Below are 24,587 nucleotides of genomic sequence, written 5' to 3'. Positions count from 1 at the left end.
AATCACGAATTTATCTAAAACATAATTAAAAAAATTAGTTTTTATTCGTGACTTAGGTACGTATAAAAACTAAATTTTTACTTGACAATAAGATGTATTATTATATTTTAGCACAAAAAAATTGAAAATACGTGTATTTATATTATAATTTTAAATGTTTTTTAAAGTAATAATGTATAAAAACAATTACAATACTTTTGTATGTATGTAAAATAAGTTATATAAAAATCTCCCTTTTGAGGGTTATCTAAATCAAAAATGAAAGTCGAGTTAGTTACACTACTTATAACTCAGACCAATGTCAGTTATCTCATTTTTTGGTGGATTCTTCTCCACTCCAAATAGCAGAATAAGTTACATAATATCGGATACGTTATCGAATAACAATAAATACATTAATTTTACGAATTCAAATAGCTTATGGTGCCATCTGTTGACAAAACTATGCATCATTTACATCGAATTTTCTTTCAGGACTCCGATACCTGAAGAAGTCCCTACACAGTCTCCACCCCCGCTGACACACAACAACAAGACGCTACTCAGCACCTACAAGACCCAGGGCCGCTCCAGGCCCGCCATTACGACCGCCCGCTGAAACTGAGACCCCCCGCAAGCCCACGGGCGTAACGGGGCTCCCGGCGCCACCCACGGGTGCAGCGCGGAAGACAGCAATATACCTTTCAGTTCAAGAAATTTCGATCTTGATGTGAATGAGGATCTCCGCATGCACAACCAGGCTTTCATCTTGATCGAAGATATGTCCCTGACCTGACTTCAACAAAAAATGTTGTGTATCAGAAAGTGATTTCACATAACAGTATCGCAAATTCGCAATTCTGTGGTAGAGAGAAGAGCAATAGAATATTTCTGTATTTGCAAAAAAAGTTGTATTAATGCTTACACTACTTCCATAATGACATCCTAAATTAGTTAAACTAAAGTCACGATATTGTTAGACTGTTGCAAGAAACGAAGTTTGCTGGGTCAGCTAGTTATTAATATTGGGTACAAGTTAGGCGAAGGCAAAATTGATTGATTGATATGCCATAAAAAAGAACCGTGATAGTATTATATTTTCTCCTTATTAATTTGACTGACAAATGAACTCAATTCACAGTAAATTATATAAGCTTTGTCTGTAAGTGATAGGTACATTGATTATAGTTATATAATTTATTTTTTATTTTTTTCTGTATCGCCTACGTGAATTTATTAAGGTCTATCTAAAAATCAAAGAATAAGAGGTATTTATATTTTAAAGCTGAAAGCAAATTTAAAATAAACTTCTCCTTAAGACCTTTTTCATTGTTAGTTTTATCTAGAAATAGGTATTCAAACTCTCTTAATCCTACGCATTATCTTTGGTATTTTGTGAGAATTTGAAAGATTTTGAACGATTCAAAAAGTCAAATATAATACATGAAATAACATTGAAAATATAAAAAAGTCCACGGACTCAAAAATGTTACTAAAGTTTTTAAGTGCTGTAAAGACACTAAGGATTACGGGTATTAAACCGTTAAAGTAAGTTTATATACATTCACACAATACAAAGAATATTAATACCAATTAACCAACATTGAAATCACAACACAGTAGAAAACTAAAACTGAATTTTAACAATAATAATATCAAATTTTTTTCGTAGTAATTCGTATATTTTATTTAAAGAGTTATTTGTTAGCTACCTACATAATATCTCAAAGGCAATATCAAAGGTTAAATTTCAAAGGTCGGTTTGACCTTTGCATGCACATGAAAGTCGGTATCATTAGGTATCTGGTACGAAAAGCAGCGTACAGACTGATATGATTTTAGACCGAAAAGATTATTCCTGTTGGGTATTTTGTTTTGTAAATTTGTTTTTATCTAAATACTAATACATACTTCCATAGTCCTTATCTTTGTTAACGGTGTTGCCTTGAATAATTATTGATGTGTAGAAAGAATGATCTCCCTTACATATGACGATGACATGGCAGTAACAACAAATATTTATTATTTATAGTGTTACAAATAACAATAATGATGAAAAATTTGTAAGGTACTAATTTTAGGTGTGTTTTTTATTTGGTCATATTAACATAGGCATGAAAGTTGTGAAAAATGTGTTAGGTAGCGGAAGAGTATCCACCTAGGTCACAAATTTTCACGTTAAGTAGAAAAACAACAGTTTTGCATAACGCTGTATTTATTTTTAGTTCAACATTTTATTATTCTTGTCTGTACTGGTATGAAAATAAGTAATTTCGTACGAATCGTCGTTCATAAAATAATCGAAAACGCGGCTGCACCGTGTTCGGCCACACAGCCAATGTTCACAATATTAGCAGCTGTAAGCCTCGTTTTTAAAAATGGGAAAATCTATCAAAAAGTTAGTGGTTTGGACAAGTTTTAAATTTAGATTTGAAATAATTATGCTAATATAACAATGTGTTTTAGGGCTAAATCAGAACGTATAAATGCATTAAGAAAACAATATGATGCATTCCTCGAAGAAGATAGAAAACGCAAGGGTCGTAATGATTACATAATGGGATGGCTGGATAAATTCCAGACATCCTCAACAGTTTCGTCAGTACGGTTCCAGGTAAAAGAAAAAAAAAGTTTGTGTACTCGCGTTAGAAGTTATATTTCTTTGGTGTATTGAAAAAAAATAACTAAAATGCTGTTAGTGATTAACGGTAAATATTAAAATAAATCAAAAAGATTTAATTTAAATAAATAAATTATTAGTAAATACTATCACCGTCGTATATGAAATTTATTTTAAAACACCAAAATTATATTTATTTATGCACACTGTTTAATTGTACTGTTACGAAACACGTGTTCTTAATATAAAAATACTAGAACATACAACTGGAACATAGTTATCGATTTCCATGCCATCTAGACCTAACTTTACGATGTCGAATTTAGGCGCATCGTCAAAATTCACTCTCATCATTTTTCTCCATCGCGCCAAAAGAAGCTTTGTAATTAAGAAAAAATAATAGATTTACTCTTTACGATATGAATTTGGCAAAAATCGCTCCGAGTACGAGTATGTAATGTTTTTTTTTTGAGTCGCGTAGCCTACGTAGAAGACAGTTGTTATAAAGGTAAATTAAACTATCAATAGACCACTAAAAATTAAAGTATATTTTTTTCAAAGGAACGTGCAACCAGTTGTCACCACATACGACTTCTTCAGCGACCCGAATATGAAGAAAAAAAACAAAATATTTTATGCTCACCAAATATCAAGCATCCTTTTGCAGAAAACTTTGAAGAGGCTGCAATACTAAAAGCAGTGAGCCAAAAGTACATATTGATACCTAAAATTTCATCAGAAAATTATAACAATCCCAACGTATACAATGAAAAAGCGTTTTCAACGATAGAGAATGACTCTGACTGGAAACATAAATATAACATATTAGATGAATTAAAAGAAGACCAAAAATCTAGCCAGCATACAGAATACATGGCTAAAGATGATACTTACCATGATTTACCAACGAAAGACGTGTTGCTTACTAATCAAAATTCTTCATTTGATTTGAATAAGGAAAGTCAACCAGTTGAAGATATTTTATGCAATGAAAATATAAAGAAGCTGCCTACAAGTGAAACACATTTAAAACAAGATAATGAATATAAATTGCATGAAAAAAATGGTTTGGATAAAATAAACAACGTTACAAATCCAAATGAATTTAACATAGAATGTGATCCAAATGAAAAAATATTAGTCAGCGATTGTTTAGATAAAATTGTCTATAGTGAAATATCGAATATGCCAGAAACTCAGATTGCACCACTAAATGACTACGAGATAAGAAAGTCAGATAGTAAAACCAATAATCGTGATGAATCTCTAAAGGATAATAACGATAACAAGTCTACAGCATTATATGTCACAAAATCTGACTACAATACCATGAACAATGAATTGATATCACAAAACGCTCAACCAAATTTCAATAATGCAACACAAGATTACAACTCGTCGTCTATTGACTTATCAGATAGAAAAGAAGTAACAGACTGCAATAATTTACCTATGAATCAACAAATTGAAAGTAGTAAGGATATACATAACGAAAACATGAATATCGAGGAACATTCTTCAGATGTAAGTGAATTGAGAAAAATTCCTAACCCTTCACCTGAAATCGAAGTTATGACCCCTCAAACTATTGAAAGCAATGTGGAGGACCAATCTCAGATACAGGAATTTGAAACTGAACAAAAAGACTTATTTTATCCCGAAGACCAAAATGTAAATTATTCTTACAATGAAGTGCAGGTTGCAAGTGATATTTACAAAAACAATGAACAATATTCATATTATGAGGCTACTAAAGAAGATCCAAATCAATATGTTACCGACGTTAATGAACACGAAGAGTCAACTGAACAGTACGATCCCCATTACCAAGAACAATTCAGTACATATCAAGACAATCCAATACAAACTCCATATACTACTGAAGACTATTCCCAAAATGAAGGGGTAGATTATCAACAACAGCAATTCTACGAAAATTATGGTCAGCAACAAGCAGATACTATTTTGGACACTCAACAGCAACTTCATGAAAATGCGGTATATGAAGAAAATCCAGGAAATATAGAAAATATTTATATTCAAGATTATGCTCAGGAAACATTGTCACAGAACGAAGTATTGGAGAATGTTGTAGAACGGCAACTTAATATAGAAGACGGTCTGTCTGGTGGTGACGAAGCGGTAGTAGCAAATATAAATGAAAAAAATGCTTCTCAAGAAAAGCTTAGCACTGATTTGAATGTTGCATAAAATATCGGACAAAGTGACTAAGGGTGGGATTCAGAAACTAGAATTAGCGCGAACTATGTCTTTCGTATCCAGATTACTTTACGATTGCTTAGGCAAGATAGCTTAACAAGTCGTGTATGGAGAAAGTCGATAATTAAATTTGTATGAAAATTTATCGACACGAATTGTCATTTTGATACAAATTAACTTTTGACATTCTTGACTTTAATTCTTGATACACTACTGTTAAGTCATCTTGAATAAAGACCCAATACGTTTCTGGCACGGGAGTCACACTTAGCGCCGCATTAATGTGTCGTTTCAGAGTCCTTCTTTTACACTTTAGGTTTCAAAATATAAAATATGAAAAAGCAAAGTGACAATATATAATATTATATTTAACTGTAATATAATTTAAAGGTGAAATGAGATCGTTCTAAAGTCAGTCAACAAGATGACACATTTTTGTCCAACCAATAATCCTTTTGATTTGAATTGCGTCAGCATAATATTTTAAATTATTAATTTAATTAAAGTAAATATTTCTGTCACTACTCGTTTATATTAGTTGTACAGTTACTGTACAGTACATATACAGTTTTTAATTAGATGTGGCATGTGACAAATCATAAGTTATAAAATTATATCATATAATTATTTTAATGGCCTGTTTCTTTTTTTCTTTTTGGAATTAAAACTTAACAGATTGCTAAAAAAGTGCACAAGTGTATGTCAACCTCACTTATGTAGGGTTCTGCTTGGCTTAGCAATAATTAGATTGTTTCTCATTGTGTTTTTATATAATCGATATTAGTATCAACCTTTACGTGCAAAACTAAACTATTAATACTAATAAGTTATTTTAGTATAAAGAAAAGCAAGCTAGGATGGGAACCTTTATTGGAATTTTAATATGTTCACATGTTACTAATATGGATTTTTAAATATAAATATACTAATAATAACATATTTACAAGAATCAGTATCAAATAAAACGAGTGAATGCTATCCAAAATAATCACTACCCTACCTACAAGAAACTGACTTCAATCAGTTCAAATAATGCACCACTAGATGGCGCTGACATACAAAACGCGCTATCGTTATTATTTTTAAATAGCGAAACTGCGTGTACTAGTGTACAGTGTACACACGTTAGAAGTGAAACATCTTTATGACCTTATTTTTCTAAAAATGATTTGCTATATGCAAATTTACAGAAATTGGTTAAATAAAGTTAATTTAGATACAGTTTAACAAAAGGCTATTATTATCATAGACATGGTTACAAATATTTCATTTTTCCTTATTACTACTAAGATTATTACAGAATTTAATTAACTGTAATATAATTATTACTGTTTATCATTGTTATCGTTATTTTATATTTTTGTTATTAATGGCTTCGAATCTCTGCGAATCAAACGATTAACAAGACACAGACACAGAAAAATGTGACGGTAAATGTTTTTTCCAACGCCGATAAAGAAGTTTCACTCAAAAGTCTGAGTACTAACTAGGCACTAGCCTAGTCGCGCCTAAAGAAGTTTTACTTCAATAATATGCTGAATCTAACATGAAAAGAAAGCCTAACGATATTTTTGATAAATTTTGATTATTTTAGTGTTCACACGAATATGTGGTCGTTTGTAATTTGAAATTGTCTGCATACGTGCGGTTTTATAGAACCTATTCCATCTATCCATCCATCTCCAGATCTCCAGATCTCCAGGTAGCGCTGTGCTCTTCAATGTCGAATGTTGAATCTGTATTATCCTATATTAAATAATTTAATCTATGCTTCGCGCTCTTGGCACTTGGCAGTTTCGAAATTACGTTTGGCGTTTATGCCATAAGGTAGTGACTACTGACTAGTGGGTCATCATAGTATTTACTTTTTAGTAATGGTAATGGTACTTTTTAGTAAAAATTCTGGTGGTTTAGAAAACCTGCATTAAAACTTTAAGGTGTTCATATAATATCTGTTCAATCAAAATGCCGTTACCACCCGCTTTAGCAGCTCGTCTCGCTAAACGTGGAATTTTAAGTGCAAATAAGACTGATCAACAGCCAGTACATGCTAGTGAAGAGATCATAGCAGAAGATTATGATAACAAACCGGAAGAGTCATCGCTAAAAGAAAACTACTGGGAAGGCATTGAAGGCGTTAACGTTGATCCAATTAAAGGGCACAAAGGTTGTCCCAATAAGAGTAATATTTACCATGAATGTTCAAAGTTCTGTGTTAAAACCTGGAAACAAGGTAAAGTTACTCCAAGTGAAAATTATTTAGAAAACAAGCGTAAACTCTTAGAAGTGTGGCCTTTGCCAGTAGGCTGGGAGGAAATTTATGATGAAGGAACGGGATATTACTATTTCTGGAATTTACATAATAATTTGGTGTCATGGTTACCACCTTCTCATCCTCGCGCTTTTCCCAGTGAGAGTGCAGCCCATTTAAGAGAAGAAAGATTGTTAAAAGAAGGTGATGAAAGTGATGACAGCAGTGACACATCAGATCAAGAAGTGCCACAAAAAGTTAAAAAGGAAAGAAAGATTAATAGAAAAGAGCAGGAACGCAATATTGTTCATCATAGAGATAAGAAAAAACATAGAGTTAAAGATAATGATTTGGATCCAATGGATCCTGCGGCTTACTCTGACATCCCCCGTGGGAACTGGACTGCTGGATTGGATGCTCATGCTAAGACTGGAGTTGACTCCACAGCTTCTGGTTGTTTGTATCAAATGCGGCCCTACCCAGCACCTGGTGCTATACTTGCTGCAAATTCCCAAAAAAGTTTACCTTCCCCACCTTACAATTAAAGAATTGAAATTTCCTAATGTGAAACACTTGATATTACTATTTTTTTTTTGCACTGTAAAATAAAATGATAAGCCATTGTTATATTTTATTTAAAAAAGCAATATTTCTTATATAATGTTAAAGACCAAAGTACTTAGAATTAAAAACGAAGAACAAAGAAACAAATATCAATTGTTTTTGTTAGTACTGTATTTGTTATCATGGTTATAATATTATTCCCAGGGATGGTGAGAAAGTTCTTTAAATGTTGATATTGATGAATTAATGTATTCTTCAAAAGCTACTTTAAGCTTAGCACCCTATGGGTGTTAAGTTTTTCTATTATATTGTTGGTGTCGAAATTCTCTCCATGCTGCTATACATCCCACATTTGTCAAAATTTTGAGTTTATTTAAATCTAATATTATATTAGAAAGATCTGAAAGTTCAACATCTGTGTTAGCTCCTAGAGAACAACATATACTAGTAAATATGTAATAGTTTCTTAATGAATGTTAGTAAAAATAAAGCAGAATATGCTTTATAACAATTAATTTTATATGAAGAGGATTTTTAGGTGATGTAAATAGGGTTGCCAGATATTTTTTCAGCGTAGAAGGGGCAAATACGTAAAAAAATACGAAAATTTATTTACCTGGGACAATTAAAAATGAAATATTTTATTAATTCAAAACAAATAACATAATACATAAAAATATATCTAATAACTAACCTTAAAATTTAATTATTAAAAAATATTATTAAAAGGAGTCCCTTTAGGTAAGGTTCGAAGGTACTAGCAGCGTTCCCCCTTTGAATAGCTAGACTAATTCTTTGAGCGAGGTAGCTGCCAGCTCTTCGTTCTCCTGTGATGTTGACTAACCTTTCTAATTTAAAATCTAAATTATATTGAGACATTGTTTTATATTCTTCCAAGGAGGTAAGTACAATTATTATAGTTATTATAAACGGTCGCAACGAGCTTTTATTTAATTACACGGGTCAACATGAAATTTGACTTTGATTGCAAAGCATTAAATTTCGGTAGTTTAGGTCGTAATAAGACGGAAAAAAAATATATGGCATGAAAAACTTTGCTTTTGTGCTTAGAAGACTGATTGAACGAAATTTAAAAAAATCTCGGATTTTAATTTTTGATTGAAAATAAGACTATTGAAATAAAAATGTTTATTATTTTTATTAAGTTTTACTATCAAATTAGCTTACAAAAAACACAGTGTAAACGTTAATACCCCACTCTCACCGAGCGGTCTTTTTAAAAATATTAAAATCAATTAAAATTTATGAAAAAATTGAAAAATGAGTATTATTATTATAACTATAACAAAAGCAAACTTATGTGCTTAACTAACTGGAAAATAATAGTATAAATTTTAGGACAAAGAACGAAAATTTTTTTGTAGAGTCGTGTTATTTATTTTACATGTATGGTACATTTATTTCTCACTGATTGGAAATATGTGGGAGTGCACTTATTACGAATGTGGAAATGGTTTAAGCAGTTAATTCACATATTATTAAAATTTAATTTTTATAGATATACCTGACGAGTCTTTTCGATCAGACTAATCTTCACCTTCAACTTTTTTCACCCCAAGACTACGAAACTACATCTTTTGCCGTCCGCTAGGCAACGTGTTTTCACAACAACATAATATGTAGAGAACATGTCAAGCAGTCTCTAAATGGCGCCCAATGTTGGCTCGACACTCAAGACTCGACTTTATAATAGGTACTTCTTCACGATAAACTTTGCTAGTTCTGCAAGGGAACCTGCGAGTTTGGTCAGTTTTCGTCGGTCATCGTCTGCAGTGAAGACACCTAAGTAGTTTTGTTCTGTAATATTTCAAAGATGTTCGTTCCGTTTGGTCAATTGGGGGCCAGCGGTGAATCCCAAAAAAATACTACAATAACTAAGACTTATCAATGAATAAATTTTATACTTATTCCTAATAGAGAATTGACCGGTCCGATCTGAGGTATCCGATCAAAGCTCCCGGTATTTCTTGTCCATTTCCTTTTGTTGCGTTAGAGGGGTACAGGTATTGGTTATGCGGGGCAATGGGAGTGCAATGGATATGTAACAGGCTTGTTCCACCACCTCAAAGATTGATTTTATCAACTTCAAACAGTCGGTTAAAATTGTCTTTCTTCAAACACTTTGTACAAACAACTCTTTTTAACTTTAACTTTCTTATTTATGTAGAACAGTCTTCGATTGAGATTAGGGTAGTGACTATGTCGTAATATACTATGACTATGTAGTTACATATATTCAGATCTAGATATTGCTGTTGTAATGATAAGAAACTATGATCAGTGTTCTAATAATGATTTCGTAAGAATAGTTCTAATAATTCTATAAATAATATTATTATTTAATTAGCCAATATTTAAAATAGGCAAATTCTTCTTTTAATACCATATTTAATAGATATTGAACCAATTTTAGTATAGTTAACAAAATTTACTTAATTCGATACACGCGTTAACCTCGCAGTTCCAGAACGTCCAACGGTCACGACTTATTATATTTATTTATTCGAATTAAATTTGCATTTCAAACGACTTGAATGTTTTAACTAAAATTTAAACATATTATATATTATAAAAATCAATAATTTTTTATGAATTTATTTTTCAAATGAATCTTTACGCTTGGACTGGAGGCAAACGAGTGAACTGTCTCGACGTTCGATAATGCAATTCTGCCGCCTAACATTTTTTAGAAATTTCACTCCCCATGATATATGCGGTTAACGATGGAGAGGGATGGTTCCCCTAATCAAAGCAAGTGGATCAAAGCGAATGGAAAGTGCAGGGTCATCGACTAGTCGAGCAGCCAGTCAGGCCTGTTGGAACATATTTTTTTTTATTTGACACGATAAAGTCTTGTAAATCAATAAACGCCGCGCTGGCTGCATGATCGGCCTCAGCGTTTGGCTTGTGACGCATTTATTTTAATAGAACGTTGTTACTTGTAATTAATCTGTATAATTTAGACTAAAAAATTCATTTAACCAGTCCAAATATATGTTAATTTATCGAAAAATTCAATTAATTCCTTTGTATTATACAAAATTATGTTAAATTTTGTTGTAATAATTCAATTTAAATCATTAGTGACATAATCACGTAAAATTATTGTTCGTAACCCGACCTTGGAGACAAATTTTGGAGCCCTCGGAGGACACGCCAATACTAATTGATCCTGGAATTCGCTTATAGAATAATTAATGCCCTTCACAGGAGTAACACTTAGCGCTATCTTACAATCACCGCGATGGCTTTATAATACAATGACAACAAAGTATTGCCCGCTATTAGGATATTGTATACAACTTAGTACAAAATACCTTAGACACTTCGAATGGTGAGACTAGTCAAGAATCCTCTTTTTAGAACAAAGGAACAGCACAACACCTTTCCACCACAAAATAATAGCTTATATTTTGTTCCAAACAATATCAACAAGTTCAATATTTTATATCTGTTTACTAAGTTTTTAGTTGGTAGTAAGTAGCTAGCAGAGTTTATTAGTGTGATGTAAAGATAAACTATACACTGGGCAGTATTAAATAAAACAATTTAGTCATATATGAATAATATTTTAATTCATAAAATAAAATGTATTTTTATAAAATAATAAAATTGATTATTGTCATTAAATGCAACATTATACAGGAAATACCAGTTTCTTTATATTCAGTTTTGCATAAAGAGGTAGTTATTTTATGAATGTCAGGTGATATGATGCATTTCTTGTTTTGTCTACAACAAACTAAACTCATTTTACCAATAAAACTCCCAATCTTTATCGGTTAACTGCAATTGGTTCACTCAAACCAATTAACAAAATATTATAATTTTGTCAATTCTACTTTCCATTAATCTGCTTGCCATAAATTTCTATAAAACGAAGAATATCCTCGGAAGTCACCACTCCCACTGCACGTTCAATTGTACTTTCTGTGAATTTAATAAGATATTGAGTTTCAATTGTAATTTGGAACGAAAATTAAGAAAATTTGTTTTCTAAATTATTCTATAGACTGTGATGGAAGTAAGAAAAAAAATCTCAATATTTAACAACAATATTCTTCTCGATATTTCATATAAAAAATATTTAAAATAAAAACATCTATTGGTGTTCGCTCGGCTCGCTATCAACCGACTCGGCTACGTACCTGTCTTCACGACGACCACATATGGAGATATGTCGAGAAGTCTCGAGATGGCGCCCAATGTCGGCTCGTCCCGCAAGTAGACTTTATAATACTTCTTCACGATAAACCTTGCTAGTTCTTCTTCAGAGGAACCTGCGAAATTGGCCAGCCTTCGTCGAGCATCGTCTGCGGTGAACACGCCTTGTATTGACCTGTAACATTGCGAGAACTTTAAGATGGCACACAAAGCAATACTGCACGTATTACTTTTGTAATCTATTCGGTTTACAAAATGAGATAACAAAGTATATTAGAAGAGCCAACGGCTAGAGCGTACGCAAAAGTATTGTTAATGTTAGCACGAGTAATAAATACCTACATCTGTCGCATGCTTCGAAGGTTGTCATCGCCTCACACGTAGTGTAAAACGAATTCTATGACGACGTATATGTATATGAGCAAAACGACGAGCAGGAAAATCATTAGCGGACGGAATTCATAATATTTCAAACGGAGTTAGGTATTCATTTTTGTTTTTAAATTATCATGATGACAATTACTAGTCCATTTTTGAAGTCAAAATTATACTCGGTAATTGTATACTTTTGATTAACGTGCTAGTTATGTCATGTCAGACGGAAGTGACTGGAGGCTTATAAACATTTCTAATAATTTGTAAGACTTTTTTGTTGTAGTTAGTCTGTACTAGTACATTTTTGTTGCGTACGCGGGACTCTGCAACTGACGACATTTTACTTTTTCCACGTTATTTTTAATAGGACGTGTAAGAGAGAGACAATGGATTGGAGTTTAGGATAAAAAAGAGCCAAATTGAAAATGCTACAAAAAATTACCCTTTATCGTCGACGACGGTCAGTTGCGCCTTGCCGGCTGTTCGTAAGGTCGCAAGAGCTTCGCTGGGCGTCGTGGTGTTTAATATCGAGGTTGGCTCTTGTAGCATTTCAGCTTTTATAGGTTTCTCCCACCACCTAATAGTGAACAAAAGAAAAATAAACAAATGTTCATTTCCCCACACCTCTTAGAAATCTCTATCCTACGATCCAAGTTAGACGAGTGACCTTCAGCTGATCTTCAGCGTTTCAAAGCCTATTTTTAAACTAGATTTGTAATTTATATACTATATGTGAAATATGATATGAAAATACAGAACATTAATAAAAGATAATTGTGTATGAGGTGAAAAAATTTACCACAAGATATAGTCGCAGTGCGACCGTTCATGTGGAACTGTCGTCGTTGGCTCACCCACCACAAGTGTTCTCTACTAGGCGTGGCTTGAAAACCGCGGGCTTCCATCCACTGGTCGGAGATGAACTTGGTCATGTAATTGCGAATGCTGTCGGGCAACAGGACCACGCAACGTTGACCTTTCCCGAGGGTTTTGGCTGCTTGCACGGCACCGTATACAGCGGCACCGCTACTGCCACCTGAATACATTTTTTAATTATTATTATTTATGGAGAAGGAGACGCACAGTCTACCCTCTCGAACAAACGGCGCGTCTTAAATGTCATTTAATTGTATATAAATAATAAATCCGAGATAAGCTTTTATGACAGTACTTAGCATAGAGTCATACATTAATTAATATAATTAAAACTAATTAGCTTCATCTTTATCTAGCTGTTCTATACCAATCTACTTCTTTATCTTCTTTCACCATGTGTCCCACGCTTTGAAATTTTAATATATTGTTATTTTTGCATCCTTGAAGTCCCTTTTACTTTTGACCTCACAAGTTTACTTCCAGTTTTTTATAATTGTACAAATGTACAAACTAGGGTCCTCGTAAACTACCATGATGCTAAATAATATATCAGTCATCGGTTATTCAACAGTAATTATATAAATTATATCTTCAGTTACAGACTCAATAAATATAGCAAATATACTTTGGTCAAATATAATTAACTAAATGCACACTATGTGAAGAGCATTGCCAAACAAAGGTCAGCTTGTTTGGCTTTTCATATACAAATACAAGAAAAATGTTCAAAAATCTCACTTAAATCATTTAAATTTAACTTGGCATCTGTTTTATTACAGTCTATAAGGAGAGAGAACCGTTTGTTATGCTGACAACCCTGTTTTTTTGACACTAATACATCCTTAAAATTTAAAACATTTTTGTGAATATAAATCTCTACAGACTCTAGTAAATCGTGATAAGGTTTTAATAATACTTTATCTGTCAATAAAAAATGTTTACTACTTAGATTAAGAGTAATGTGCTAGTTAAATAACACTTATCACCGTGAGAAGTGAGAACATAACGCACATGTTCGCTTATCTTGATGTAGTCTTAATGAACACGATAAGAAATTAATAGAGAATGTTTCATAATAAGTAAAACCAATTATCACTGTTTAAATCATCGTTAAAAAAAACTTTAAAATCAAACGGTATTATTTCTATCGTAACTAAAGTCCATCCGTGCCGAATATACTTGAATTAAGATTTAAGTTGAGGGAGTAAGAATTGAAATGATAAATAAAACATACCGCATAGAAGCCCCTCCTTTTGAATAAGTTTTCGGGCCATCGGCAGGGACCCTGAGTCATCAGTTTTGACCCATCTGTCCACTACAGAGCGGTCCAGAACACGCGGTAGGAAATCATAACCGATACCTTCAACCTGAAAATTACACGTAAACTCAATAAAATTATCACAATTTTGTTGGCCTAGACTGACTAGGGCTTTATTAGATGTATACTTAAACGTCAAACTTCAAAAACCATACTAGGTGTGTCCTTCGGTTTCACCTACGTTAATTTGGTTTAAAAGAATTTTCATTTTAGTCGGAATCGTATCGCATTCAAAAATTATGACTCGATACTTTGATCAATAGAGGCCAAAGCGATAGCAACCGAGGCCGGACCTCGATTCTTGATTTTGTTTAAGAGTTATTTCAAAGAGTTGGTATCGTATCGTGTTTAAAAACTCTTGCAAAGTTTGCTTTTGATGAAAGGTAATTACTTTTAATAAGATAAGTTTTAAAAGATAGACGTATTCTGACGCAGCCTGGACTTTCAAAGGTGCACTTTTGCCTTTATAATTTGTACACGCTCGGAAGCTGGCAAAAAATTATTTTGGTGCTCTGATCCTATTGATCGTAGGATTGATTTTTCGATAATAAACTACCCAAGACACAAATATTATGCTACGCGTTCCAAGTTAAAAATAGCGTGTTCGACCAGCTTCACAATACCAAATACATAAATAATTTGATATTGAGATTGAATAATTTAGTATAAATTTGAAATCTGCATCTTGCGATAAGAGTAATATTATTAATTTCACATGATATTGATAAAAATGACGCAAACCATAATATTATTACGCAAACCGTTGTTTAAACAAAATAGTTTATCAGAAGTTTATCGCCTACTTCAACACGAGTCGAATTTAATAATATTTTGCTAATAGTTAAACAGGAAACAGTTTAAAAAAATATAATTGATATACAATCTTAATTTATAGCACTTTGCTCTTAATTCGACACCCGATTAAGGAATATGGATTTTTTATCTATTTTGTATATTTGACATTCAGTATTCCTATATCTAGTTCAAGTAGTAATATCTATACAATGACGAAATCCGTCTTAGCAATTTACATTTAAACACTAGTAATAGTTATTAAATATGAAAAAAATAAACCACTATAGTGATATTTAAGATGATGTATTTTGCATTATAAAGCCTCTTTCTACAAATTTGAATGTTGGTTAACCAAATCTGGGGGATTAAAATTCAGAATCTGTATATTTACATACCTCATACAATTGGACATCACTTGCATTGAGTTCTTCTGGCTGGGCCAAAATAGACCCATAAGGATCGACTCCTACTATGATACACTTTGGACATCTTTCTTTAATTTTATGTGCTACTCCTGACACAGTACCGCATGTGCCTGTCGTTATAACAACCATGTCAATATCGTCATCCAAGGACCAAAGGATTTCCTCTGCCGTTGTGTCATAGTGAGCCAGGGGATTGCACACATTGTTGTACTGTGGATTTGACATATATTACTGTATGGGTTTTATGTATTCATACTGAATGCAGTTGTATACATAGACTGATTGTAGTAACATATACATAAGACTGGCAAAACAATCAATAGCTATTACAGCTGTATAGTGGGTAGGTATTTAACGATATATTACAATTTAACATACTTTTTTTTAGTTTTCTAATGCTAAATGCGTAAGTAAGTAAGTATTAAAGTATTTAAAAAACTTTATTATATTATCCTGTAAAATAAATAAAAAATTACAACACCATAATAAATTATTAGTTATGTTTAGTTGTGTGAAGGCCGTATTAAAATAGCATGCAAATCAATCACATGAATACCAGTTTTGTCATTGAAGACCAATAGTTATGGTTAAAATCCTAATATTTGGCTAGAATGTAAATTTTTCAAAAAATGCAAATAATAAGTGTTGGTAGGTTTAACCATTATCAATTTAATCTTATAATACTTAATTCGGATACCTGATCAAGCAAAACAGCATTGGGTATTTCGGTAACAAGTCGTTTGGCAACACTGATATTACTTTCAGGTGAATCACTGGGTGCCTCTGTAGGAGTCCTAATAATTTCTGTACCCAGGGCTTTAAGAGTATTCACTTTTTCATCTGACATCTTCTCTGGGAGTACTATTATACATCTGTAACCTGCAACACAAACACACATTAAAATAAAACTTCTATTCTTGTGTAATTTTATATGTAAGCAAAATAATGTATTATATTATTGTTTACCTCTCACTGCAGAGGCAAGTGCTAATCCAATTCCTGTATTTCCTGAAGTGGGCTCAATAATCACAGATTTCCCTGGTTTCAAAATTCCCTTTTCCTCAGCATCTAATACCATTCTATAGGCAATTCTATCCTTTACAGATCCACCGGGATTTAAAAATTCACATTTTGCATCTAAAGTTCGGAATAGGTTATTTACAAATTAAACGCATATTTACAAGAATAACAATTTGCAAAATATACATGATTTATCACATTTAAGTAAGTACTTACAAAGGTCACATTCTAATCCTTCCTCTTTTGGTATATTTGAAAGCTTCACAAGAGGAGTGTTTCCAATACAATGTAGAATATCAGGAAACACTTTTTGATTTCTATCCCTAAATAAATATTAAGGAAAATGTAAAAAAAAATGAATACACTACTTAAAAAAAGTCAACTATATATATTAATGAAAATGTTTTAAATTTACTTACAAGAACGGCAAAACTTTCTATTTTTAAACTAAACATGTGCTTAAGTGTTGAAGTTATTCCAAATAAATATCACTTTAAACGTAGAAGATATATAATATATATTTAAGTTTAATCAAAATTATTTTTCAGGTATATATTTTAAAAACAATATATTATCTTACTTACAATGCATTAACGATGTGTTTCATTTTCTTAAGGTTAAAATAATCAGTAGAACACGCTGTATTATCTTCCATTTTTAAATTCTATTTAATTATTACTACTATTAATTATGCAGAGATTTCTCCGAATAGCCAAATTACGTTTACTGTGTCTTACATACAGCTTATGAGTAAACTGTAAAGCCTAAAATAGAGTGCACACTGCACAAGTGGCGGACAGCGGTTCTGAATTTAAATTTTAATATCCCCATTCCCCATTCTACAGGTGACAGTGATGGATCCACAGATAAAAAGTAATAGATCTATATCATAGAGTGTAGTCAGCACTTTGCTATTTTGTAGCGCACTAACGTTTTGCTAACTAATATACTATCTAAAGGAGCGTATGTATGCAATTTCAAATTAAAATCGATCACTTTTATATATCAAAAAATTATATGCAATTATACACAATGAAAAAAAGTAAACTATTGCTATTGCTATTGCTTATATTTTATTTATTTGATGCGAACTTTTGTGCGTGACTTTTAGCGCGTTGACCGTATTTCCGAATCAAGAAATTCCGTAACGAAATGAACACAGGATGAAGTAATATCCTTATATTACTTCATCGTGTGTTAGGCTGGACCTTTCCAGCCAATACACGTTACAGCGGGACTGTCCCGCGTTCTGACAGACTGATGTGAGACACTGTATGCGTTCTTGTCTTACATACAGCTTAAGAGTAACCAGTACTAAGACTAAGACAATAATATAAATAAATAAAAAATTGCGTTTACTTTACAAGACGTTATGCGACAGAATTGCTATCTAAAGTTTTATGTAACTACTAAACGAATACCATCCAACGAATAGCGCGTATTTTATTCTTATCTGGCAAGACTACTGCAATTTAAAAACTTTATTGAAAAAAGCGCGGGAAACTTCGTTTACCTGACGGCGGGACCGTTCTCCATCTTATATAACTTTTGGCTATTTTTTTAAAGCAAAACAAATTTGATAATATTATTCTCGAAAGTGTAAAGTCTATCTCCATCTCTATTTACAGCATCCCTGTAGACTGGAGTGCAGAGAAAGTTCAACAAAATGTATCCGTATCTATAGGCTAAAATATATAATATACTTTAAACTCTCTCTCGGGCAAGTACAAGTTACCAGTAGGTATGTCATGTGACAGGTCGGGTGAAAATCCTCTGTACTGTATAATGTGTGGAGTCTAAGGGTCATTTAGCGATAGATAAGTCATGTCCAGAGTTTGTGAGACTTAAAGTTAAAACGGCTCTGAAACTACATGCCTTATGCCGAAAACTGTAAATATTTTCCTTCTGTTAGGCCATCATACGCAGATGCGTTGAGTTCAACAATGCCGAAAGTACCAAAACCCGCATATTCTCCCGCAGCGAAATCTGTATCTCATAATAATTCTCCTAACTCTTCATATACATGAAAGACTTCCAAAATCCAGAGCCTAAAAATTTATGTGCTTGGTTGACAATAATTATCATGAAACATTCCCATGTTGCTTTTATTAAATAAAAAGTTAAATCAAAAAAAAAATTGAATAAAGGATTACAGCTTACATGATAATTCAATGGAATTGCAGTGAGTGTTTTTCCAGAGAATGATATTTGATAAATAAAAATTGTCTATTGTTGTCGCGTTATTTGAGACCTGGTTGCAGCCAGCAAACCTATTTAGGATCTCTGGATTATGGATCTTGCGTGATGATAGATTTAATGGTCATAGTAGCATTACTTGTCAGGAACTCAATAAATTTGTCTGAAATATCGTTTCCTGCATTAATCTCCGATATTTTTTTAAATTTATTAAACTCAGTCCTGCCTCATATAGGGGTTTTGCGCTGTCTTCTGTTTTAAGTAAAATTGTTGAACATCTTGTGCATAATCGTTTGGAATGGTTTATAATCACAGATATTCGAATTGCTTTTTCACGTGATGAATATATTGTGTAGCTGCCTTTTTGGACATCGCTGCCGCTAACCTTACCTCCTACGTTAATAATACATTTTATCATCAATTTACTATCCTGCAGTTACATTTCATTAATCGTTCAAAAATATAGTAATATTACTGAGTTGAAGTGAACAATTTTTAAAGCCTTCTCCCAAGGTGTCTATTACATATTAATTGACTTACTGGGTGGTTAGTTAAAAACGACATAGAGCTATCAGTGTCCAAAAGTTCAATAGACGTATTTTCCAAAAAATCTAAAAACTTCTGTCATAAATGTGACCTTCAATGGTCAATGGTTTGTCACTTCATAGAAAAAAAAATATTTTTCGGAGTTATATTAAGGCTTTAACATACGCCGATGACTTTGAGGATTTGACCTCTACTACAAATAATAATTTCCTAACGCCATCTAGTCTAATAAAATAGAACTACGTGAACAAGAAACCAAACTTTAGCTAAATATAAAAATTTATAAATAAATATTCAGCTAGAAAAAAGGTAGTTGCCAATTTAACGAGTAAATACATACTTACATGATTTTTTTTACATGTTTAATTCGTTCTGAGGTTAAAACTTTTTAATGTCAGTATTGCTAAAATACTGAAACCGAGTCATCATCATCATCATTAGCTGATGATGGACTCTGAAGTTTGGTACTGGATCTCGAGGATGGTAATATTGTCTGGGCTTGCTCATTATGAACAAGTTGTTATCAAATGAGCACAGCTACTTCATATCTTGAAATGCTTCCCATAATCGCAACAAATAAATAACTATTTATCAGTCAGGATCGTCGAATATTTTATTATTGTACGTTAGGAATAAAAAAATAATGAATTTGCAAATACAATAAGTTTATTTTAAAACGTGTTAAAGGATAAAATAAATACATTATATTAAAAAATCACTGTTTTACTAGAATATAGTTTAAAATGTCATCTGCGGTGGCGATGCTTTCCGGAATAAAGTGATCTGTAAAAACCATAATATTAATTGAATAAGCTACGTAAAGAAACGAATTGTGAAGAACCCAGTGAGAGACACTAAATTTGTCCATCTCAGGCCCCCATTGGTACAACTTTACAAAATATGTATTGTGTTTAAAAAAGGTATCGTATTGTATTTATTATGCACGGATAGAAATAATAATATTTTTTTAATTAGATTGTCAATGAATTATCTTGTTACTTGATTTTTTTTAACTTGTTTGTTAGTCTATGGAAAAGACGCTAGTTTTGGCTTGTCTTTAGGCCTCTCTCTCTAAATTATAAATATTAATTAGTAATTAATTCAATTAAACAAAAACAACAAAATCCAATACTTCAAATGTTTTATAAACCATGTATATACCCAAAATATAAATAGAACAATAAACTAAGAATGAAATAGTCTTATAAAGAAAGAATAATAAAATACTTAATTAATATAAACTCGTTATATCAGACTATGCCATCAATAACACATCTAGTAAAAAATCCAATCCGAACATCTTGTGTTGCTTGGTTGACTGATCGAGTTTATTATGTCTACCCAAATTTTTGTTGCTGTCTTGTTTTGTAATTTCATATACGTACATTTGTGCGCTCTAAATTATATTGTTTTTCAGTATGTATGCAATTCTTATGAGAAATAATGATTCTTAACTTAAATTTAGAGATTATAAAAGATCGCTAGCTAGTGCTACTGGTCACCCACAACACAGGAATGTCGTATAACGTATTGTAGAGACCAGCGTCTGTAAAACAATGTCAGAATAGAATTAGGTTTAAATAATTATTATAAAGATATTAGGTAATTCTTTAGAATCAAAAATGAAATGCATCGATCAAATTATTTCGCTTACCTTCGTCATCTTTAGAAACATTGGTTCCAATAACAACAAAGTCGGTTATGTCCAATATCCTGGATAGCAAGCCAATGCTCGGCATTCCTTTTTTGCCATTGTTCGCTAAAATGTGACAATGTTTCACTAAATAGTTTGTTACCGGTTCATTAAAATCTACATTTTCCGAATCTTCGTATGGGAGCCTCGTAGGGTTTGTTGCGTAATTCCTAAAAGCGTCTTTTGAAACAGCTCCAACAAACCATCTGAAATTTTTTTTTCATATTAATTTATACATAACACGATCTCATTTATTTTAATGTATGCCTATGTTTATCAGTGATAATATAGAATTTTAACGGTGAAAGAAATTAAACAATCTTTTGGTTTAGTAGTTATGGAAAAGATTTAATAAGTACGAATAAATAAACTATCATTGAAAGTGTTTCTTTATTATGTATTTAAATTACATAATTTATAGATATATATATATATATTTCTAAGCGTTTCCTTACCCTTTTTCATTGACCACAACTGCTTTATTTCTTTTTCCCATTTCTTTTATTGCCTGCAGACATGTCATTTTAGAATCGAGTTTTGGATATTCATCACCAGGAGTTAATTTTGTGATGGGGTCCTTCCACCAACTAAAAAAATTTTTTGCCTAAAGTTACGTGTTTAATTTATGAATACATATATAGTCTGCAGAGGATGCGCGTTGCGTTCGGAAATAAGGTTAAAAACTAGATGTAATATACCTCATAGTATGTTCTGGTGGGTCCAGAAAAAGGTGCGCTTCCATCCATTGATTGCAAACAAACTTAGTCATGTAGTTACGAATGCCGTCAGTCAACAAAACCACGATACGCTTTCCCAGACCTAGTTTCAATCTCTTAGCAGCTTTTATTGCGGCTGCCATCGCGGCTCCACTGCTTCCGCCTTAACATAACATAACACGATAAAATATTTATAAAATTCAGTAGTCACATGGAAACTAATTTGTATGGCATACCACAAAGCAGTCCCTCCCTCTGGGAAAGTTCTCTGGCCATCAAAAATGATTCCTCATCGGTGACCACCTCGAACCCAGTTGCAACAGATTTATCTAAAACTATGGGTGCTTTAGAACCACCTATGCCTTCAACCTTAAAATAGTAAAGTTAATACGTTAATATAAATTTCCATTCGAAAAATATACAATGTTTTATGAACGCACAACGGATCAAATGAGCGTCTAAGTGTGCAAACTGACTTCACACTAGATACACTATTATATGACAATTTGCTCATTATAAGAAAGAAAGAATGAAAAGAATCAAATGAAATCAAAATATCTTTATTCATATAGGTAAACATATACACTTATGAACGTCAAGAAAAACAAATTAAATTAATTGTAAATTTACATTTACAACCAGTTCGCAAGTCAAGGGCGTAGAGCGGGTAAGAAGAACTGGCAAGAAACTTTCGGCTACTTTTTTCAATCGCCAAGTTTTTAATACAAATTGTTTGAACTGAGATATACAGGATATTAAGATAAAGTAAAGTGCACTGGATCCCACACTAGGATTCCCTGTGTCGTGGGCAGCCAATCTCTTTCTTTTCACATGTAAACAATATTTTACTTAAAGACTTCTACATAACACATTATATTTAAACTATTTTTGCACATTAAGAATATTTTCTGTATCAGCATATGACAGGTTTACAAGATATTGTTTGAGATCTTAAGTTTGAGATCGTAAATGTATGTAAAGTGATTTTTGAAATGTTAGTGATAATTTTGTTTTTAAGGAAGTGGTTAAGGATGAAGAAAGGGCCTCGGAAGGAGAAAAAGCGTTGGGTAAAGAAAAAGCGTTGGGTAAAGAAAGTGCGATGTTTGGGTTGCTTATATATATATATATATATATATATATATATAACCTATAGGTTTGCGTTTTGTTTGATGTGGTGTGGCGGGTATTTGTTTCCAAAAAAAGTCTGCATATTCAGTATAATTGTCACACAATTAGAAGTTTTGTTTCATTGTACCATTTTGATCTTGAGTACCAGAAAAGTTTCCTATAGGATTATGCCAACCAATATTTACAAAATAATTTTTTAATATATAGTAGATATATCTAAATGCAAATTAGAATGACACACAGCACAATTAAAATACGTACCAGATACGAATGTTTCTTTCCATGAACATTAAATATAGTAGAGCCGTCAGGTTCAGCTGCAATGATATGGCAGTTTGGGTAGCGCTCTTTAATTTTATAACCCACGCCGGATAAAGTTCCCCCAGTACCAGTTCCCATGACTACCATATTTATTTCTCCCATAGCATTTAGGATCTCCTCTCCCGTGGTTTCATAATGGACTCGCGGATTTGCGTGATTTTCAAACTAAAAATATATACTTATATATTTTAATAATTGTAGTTATTCCTCCACAGTGCTTATTAGTATCTCATGACATTCTTTTATCATCATCATCAATGGTGTTCAGATATGATAGTTAGTTACGGATTGAAGACTAACCTGGTTGAGTATAACCACATTTTGAAGGTCGTTGTCGTGTATCTTATGGGCAATTTCAACGGATGATTTGTTCGTCTGAATTACTTCGGCACCGAGCAAACGCATGGTGCTGACTTTTTCACTTGAATTTTTTTCACCGGTAATAATTATACTTTTATTATCTGCAACCATAACAAATTTAATATATGTTTTCGTTTTACACCCAAATTAATTTAGCCCATTTACCCAAGCTATTTCTAGTGTATCTTACCGTCACGGTATGATATAATAGTGTGAAATTAGTAGAATTCTGGTCTTTTCATGATCATGGCTTACCCATAAGTGCTGCTTCAAAGGCAACTCCAATACCAGTATTTCCAGAGGTGGGCTCCACAAATATAGTTTTATCTGTCACATTACCACCTCGTTCGGCATCTTCCAACATGGCAAGTGCTGTTCGGTCTTTGATGGATCCTCCAGGGTTAAAGAATTCGCATTTGGCATCTGAATAAGTAACGTTCAACATGATTTCGCGTCTATTTCAAGTTTAGTTACTGATTTGAATTTAATATTTTATGGATAGACTTACAAATTTCGCATTCCAAATTGTATGCTTTTGGAATTTTATTCAGCTTCACGAGTGGGGTATTGCCAATTAAATCCAATATACTGTTGTGTATTACGCCTTTTACTCTGAAATTGTTTAATTAAATACGTAATTGATCGCAGTCAATTTAAATTTTAAAAATACTTACGGCGGTTTCCAAGAAATTTTTTCCCTGTGAGCGAAAGGGAATTTATGCCCTGAATTAATAAAATTGTACATTGTGAAAGGATTATTTATTGGATATTTCTTATGAAAAATCAATTCTAGACGTTTTAATGCAACACAAGCTAAGTGTTAAATGTAAGTGTTTTCATTCAATCAACATACTTATCGAGTCGATATCGACTTTTAATAGAATAAGTTAGAAACAATACCTGATATATTCTTGGTTATTTTCATCTTAATAATCAATTTACACTTAAAATTGAGTTTATCACTTTCTTTAGCGTTTCTTTTTATATCAAATAACAGTA

At 32.2% G+C, this 24,587-nt stretch overlaps 4 protein-coding genes across 4 annotated transcripts; 2 read left to right on the top strand and 2 right to left on the bottom strand.

The window, feature by feature from the left end:
• The first annotated feature begins 1,416 nt into the window (after positions 1-1,416).
• Positions 1,417-5,283, top strand: LOC110997472 (MATH and LRR domain-containing protein PFE0570w-like). Its single transcript, XM_022265641.2, has 3 exons — positions 1,417-1,527; positions 2,446-2,593; positions 3,161-5,283. The coding sequence occupies exons 1-3, from the start codon at positions 1,466-1,468 to the stop codon at positions 4,808-4,810; spliced, it is 1,860 nt and encodes a 619-aa protein (XP_022121333.2). The 5' UTR covers positions 1,417-1,465; the 3' UTR covers positions 4,811-5,283.
• A 1,360-nt stretch (positions 5,284-6,643) lies between these two features.
• Positions 6,644-7,692, top strand: LOC110997478 (polyglutamine-binding protein 1). Its single transcript, XM_022265655.2, has one exon. It carries the CDS (start codon positions 6,785-6,787, stop codon positions 7,613-7,615), a length of 831 nt encoding a protein of 276 aa, XP_022121347.1. The 5' UTR covers positions 6,644-6,784; the 3' UTR covers positions 7,616-7,692.
• A 3,549-nt stretch (positions 7,693-11,241) lies between these two features.
• On the bottom strand, positions 11,242-17,448 carry LOC123689668 (cystathionine beta-synthase-like). Its single transcript, XM_045630930.1, has 10 exons — positions 17,213-17,448; positions 16,845-16,951; positions 16,575-16,745; positions 16,306-16,487; positions 15,579-15,818; positions 14,305-14,437; positions 13,053-13,230; positions 12,637-12,771; positions 11,804-11,994; positions 11,242-11,585 (listed from the first exon to the last, which is right to left on the bottom strand). The coding sequence occupies exons 1-10, from the start codon at positions 17,281-17,283 to the stop codon at positions 11,494-11,496; spliced, it is 1,500 nt and encodes a 499-aa protein (XP_045486886.1). The 5' UTR covers positions 17,284-17,448; the 3' UTR covers positions 11,242-11,493.
• Positions 17,449-20,051: 2,603 nt separating this feature from the next.
• Positions 20,052-24,461, bottom strand: LOC110997439 (cystathionine beta-synthase). The gene is made up of 10 exons (XM_045630936.1): positions 24,263-24,461; positions 24,097-24,200; positions 23,844-24,011; positions 23,529-23,689; positions 23,169-23,393; positions 22,016-22,148; positions 21,762-21,942; positions 21,519-21,650; positions 21,025-21,269; positions 20,052-20,153 (listed from the first exon to the last, which is right to left on the bottom strand). Exons 1-10 carry the CDS (start codon positions 24,331-24,333, stop codon positions 20,086-20,088), a joined length of 1,488 nt encoding a protein of 495 aa, XP_045486892.1. The 5' UTR covers positions 24,334-24,461; the 3' UTR covers positions 20,052-20,085.
• Between the last annotated feature and the right edge of the window lie 126 nt (positions 24,462-24,587).

This window comes from Pieris rapae, chromosome 1, assembly GCF_905147795.1.
Source record: "Pieris rapae chromosome 1, ilPieRapa1.1, whole genome shotgun sequence".
Taxonomy (NCBI): Eukaryota; Metazoa; Arthropoda; class Insecta; order Lepidoptera; family Pieridae; genus Pieris; species Pieris rapae.
Note: the sequence above shows the minus strand (reverse complement) of the source record. Positions and strands in the feature narration are given on the sequence as shown.

Coding starts and splice junctions, on each gene's coding strand:
- LOC110997472 (XM_022265641.2), top strand. CDS start 1,466: ATGTTACTAAAGTTTTTAAGTGCTGTAAAGACACTAAGGATTACGGGT. Junction 1,528..2,445: donor ACGGGTATTAAACCGTTAAA/GTAAGTTTATAT, acceptor AATGTGTTTTAG/GGCTAAATCAGAACGTATAA. Junction 2,594..3,160: donor TTTCGTCAGTACGGTTCCAG/GTAAAAGAAAAA, acceptor TTTTTTTCAAAG/GAACGTGCAACCAGTTGTCA.
- LOC110997478 (XM_022265655.2), top strand. CDS start 6,785: ATGCCGTTACCACCCGCTTTAGCAGCTCGTCTCGCTAAACGTGGAATT.
- LOC123689668 (XM_045630930.1), bottom strand. CDS start 17,283: ATGGAAGATAATACAGCGTGTTCTACTGATTATTTTAACCTTAAGAAA. Junction 15,819..16,305: donor ATGCTGTTTTGCTTGATCAG/GTATCCGAATTA, acceptor TCAAATCCACAG/TACAACAATGTGTGCAATCC. Junction 11,995..12,636: donor ACCGTCGTCGACGATAAAGG/GTAATTTTTTGT, acceptor GCAATGTTACAG/GTCAATACAAGGCGTGTTCA.
- LOC110997439 (XM_045630936.1), bottom strand. CDS start 24,333: ATGTACAATTTTATTAATTCAGGGCATAAATTCCCTTTCGCTCACAGG. Junction 23,690..23,843: donor CTTTGAAGCAGCACTTATGG/GTAAGCCATGAT, acceptor TTATGGTTGCAG/ATAATAAAAGTATAATTATT. Junction 21,651..21,761: donor CCACCAGAACATACTATGAG/GTATATTACATC, acceptor AAATTTTTTTAG/TTGGTGGAAGGACCCCATCA.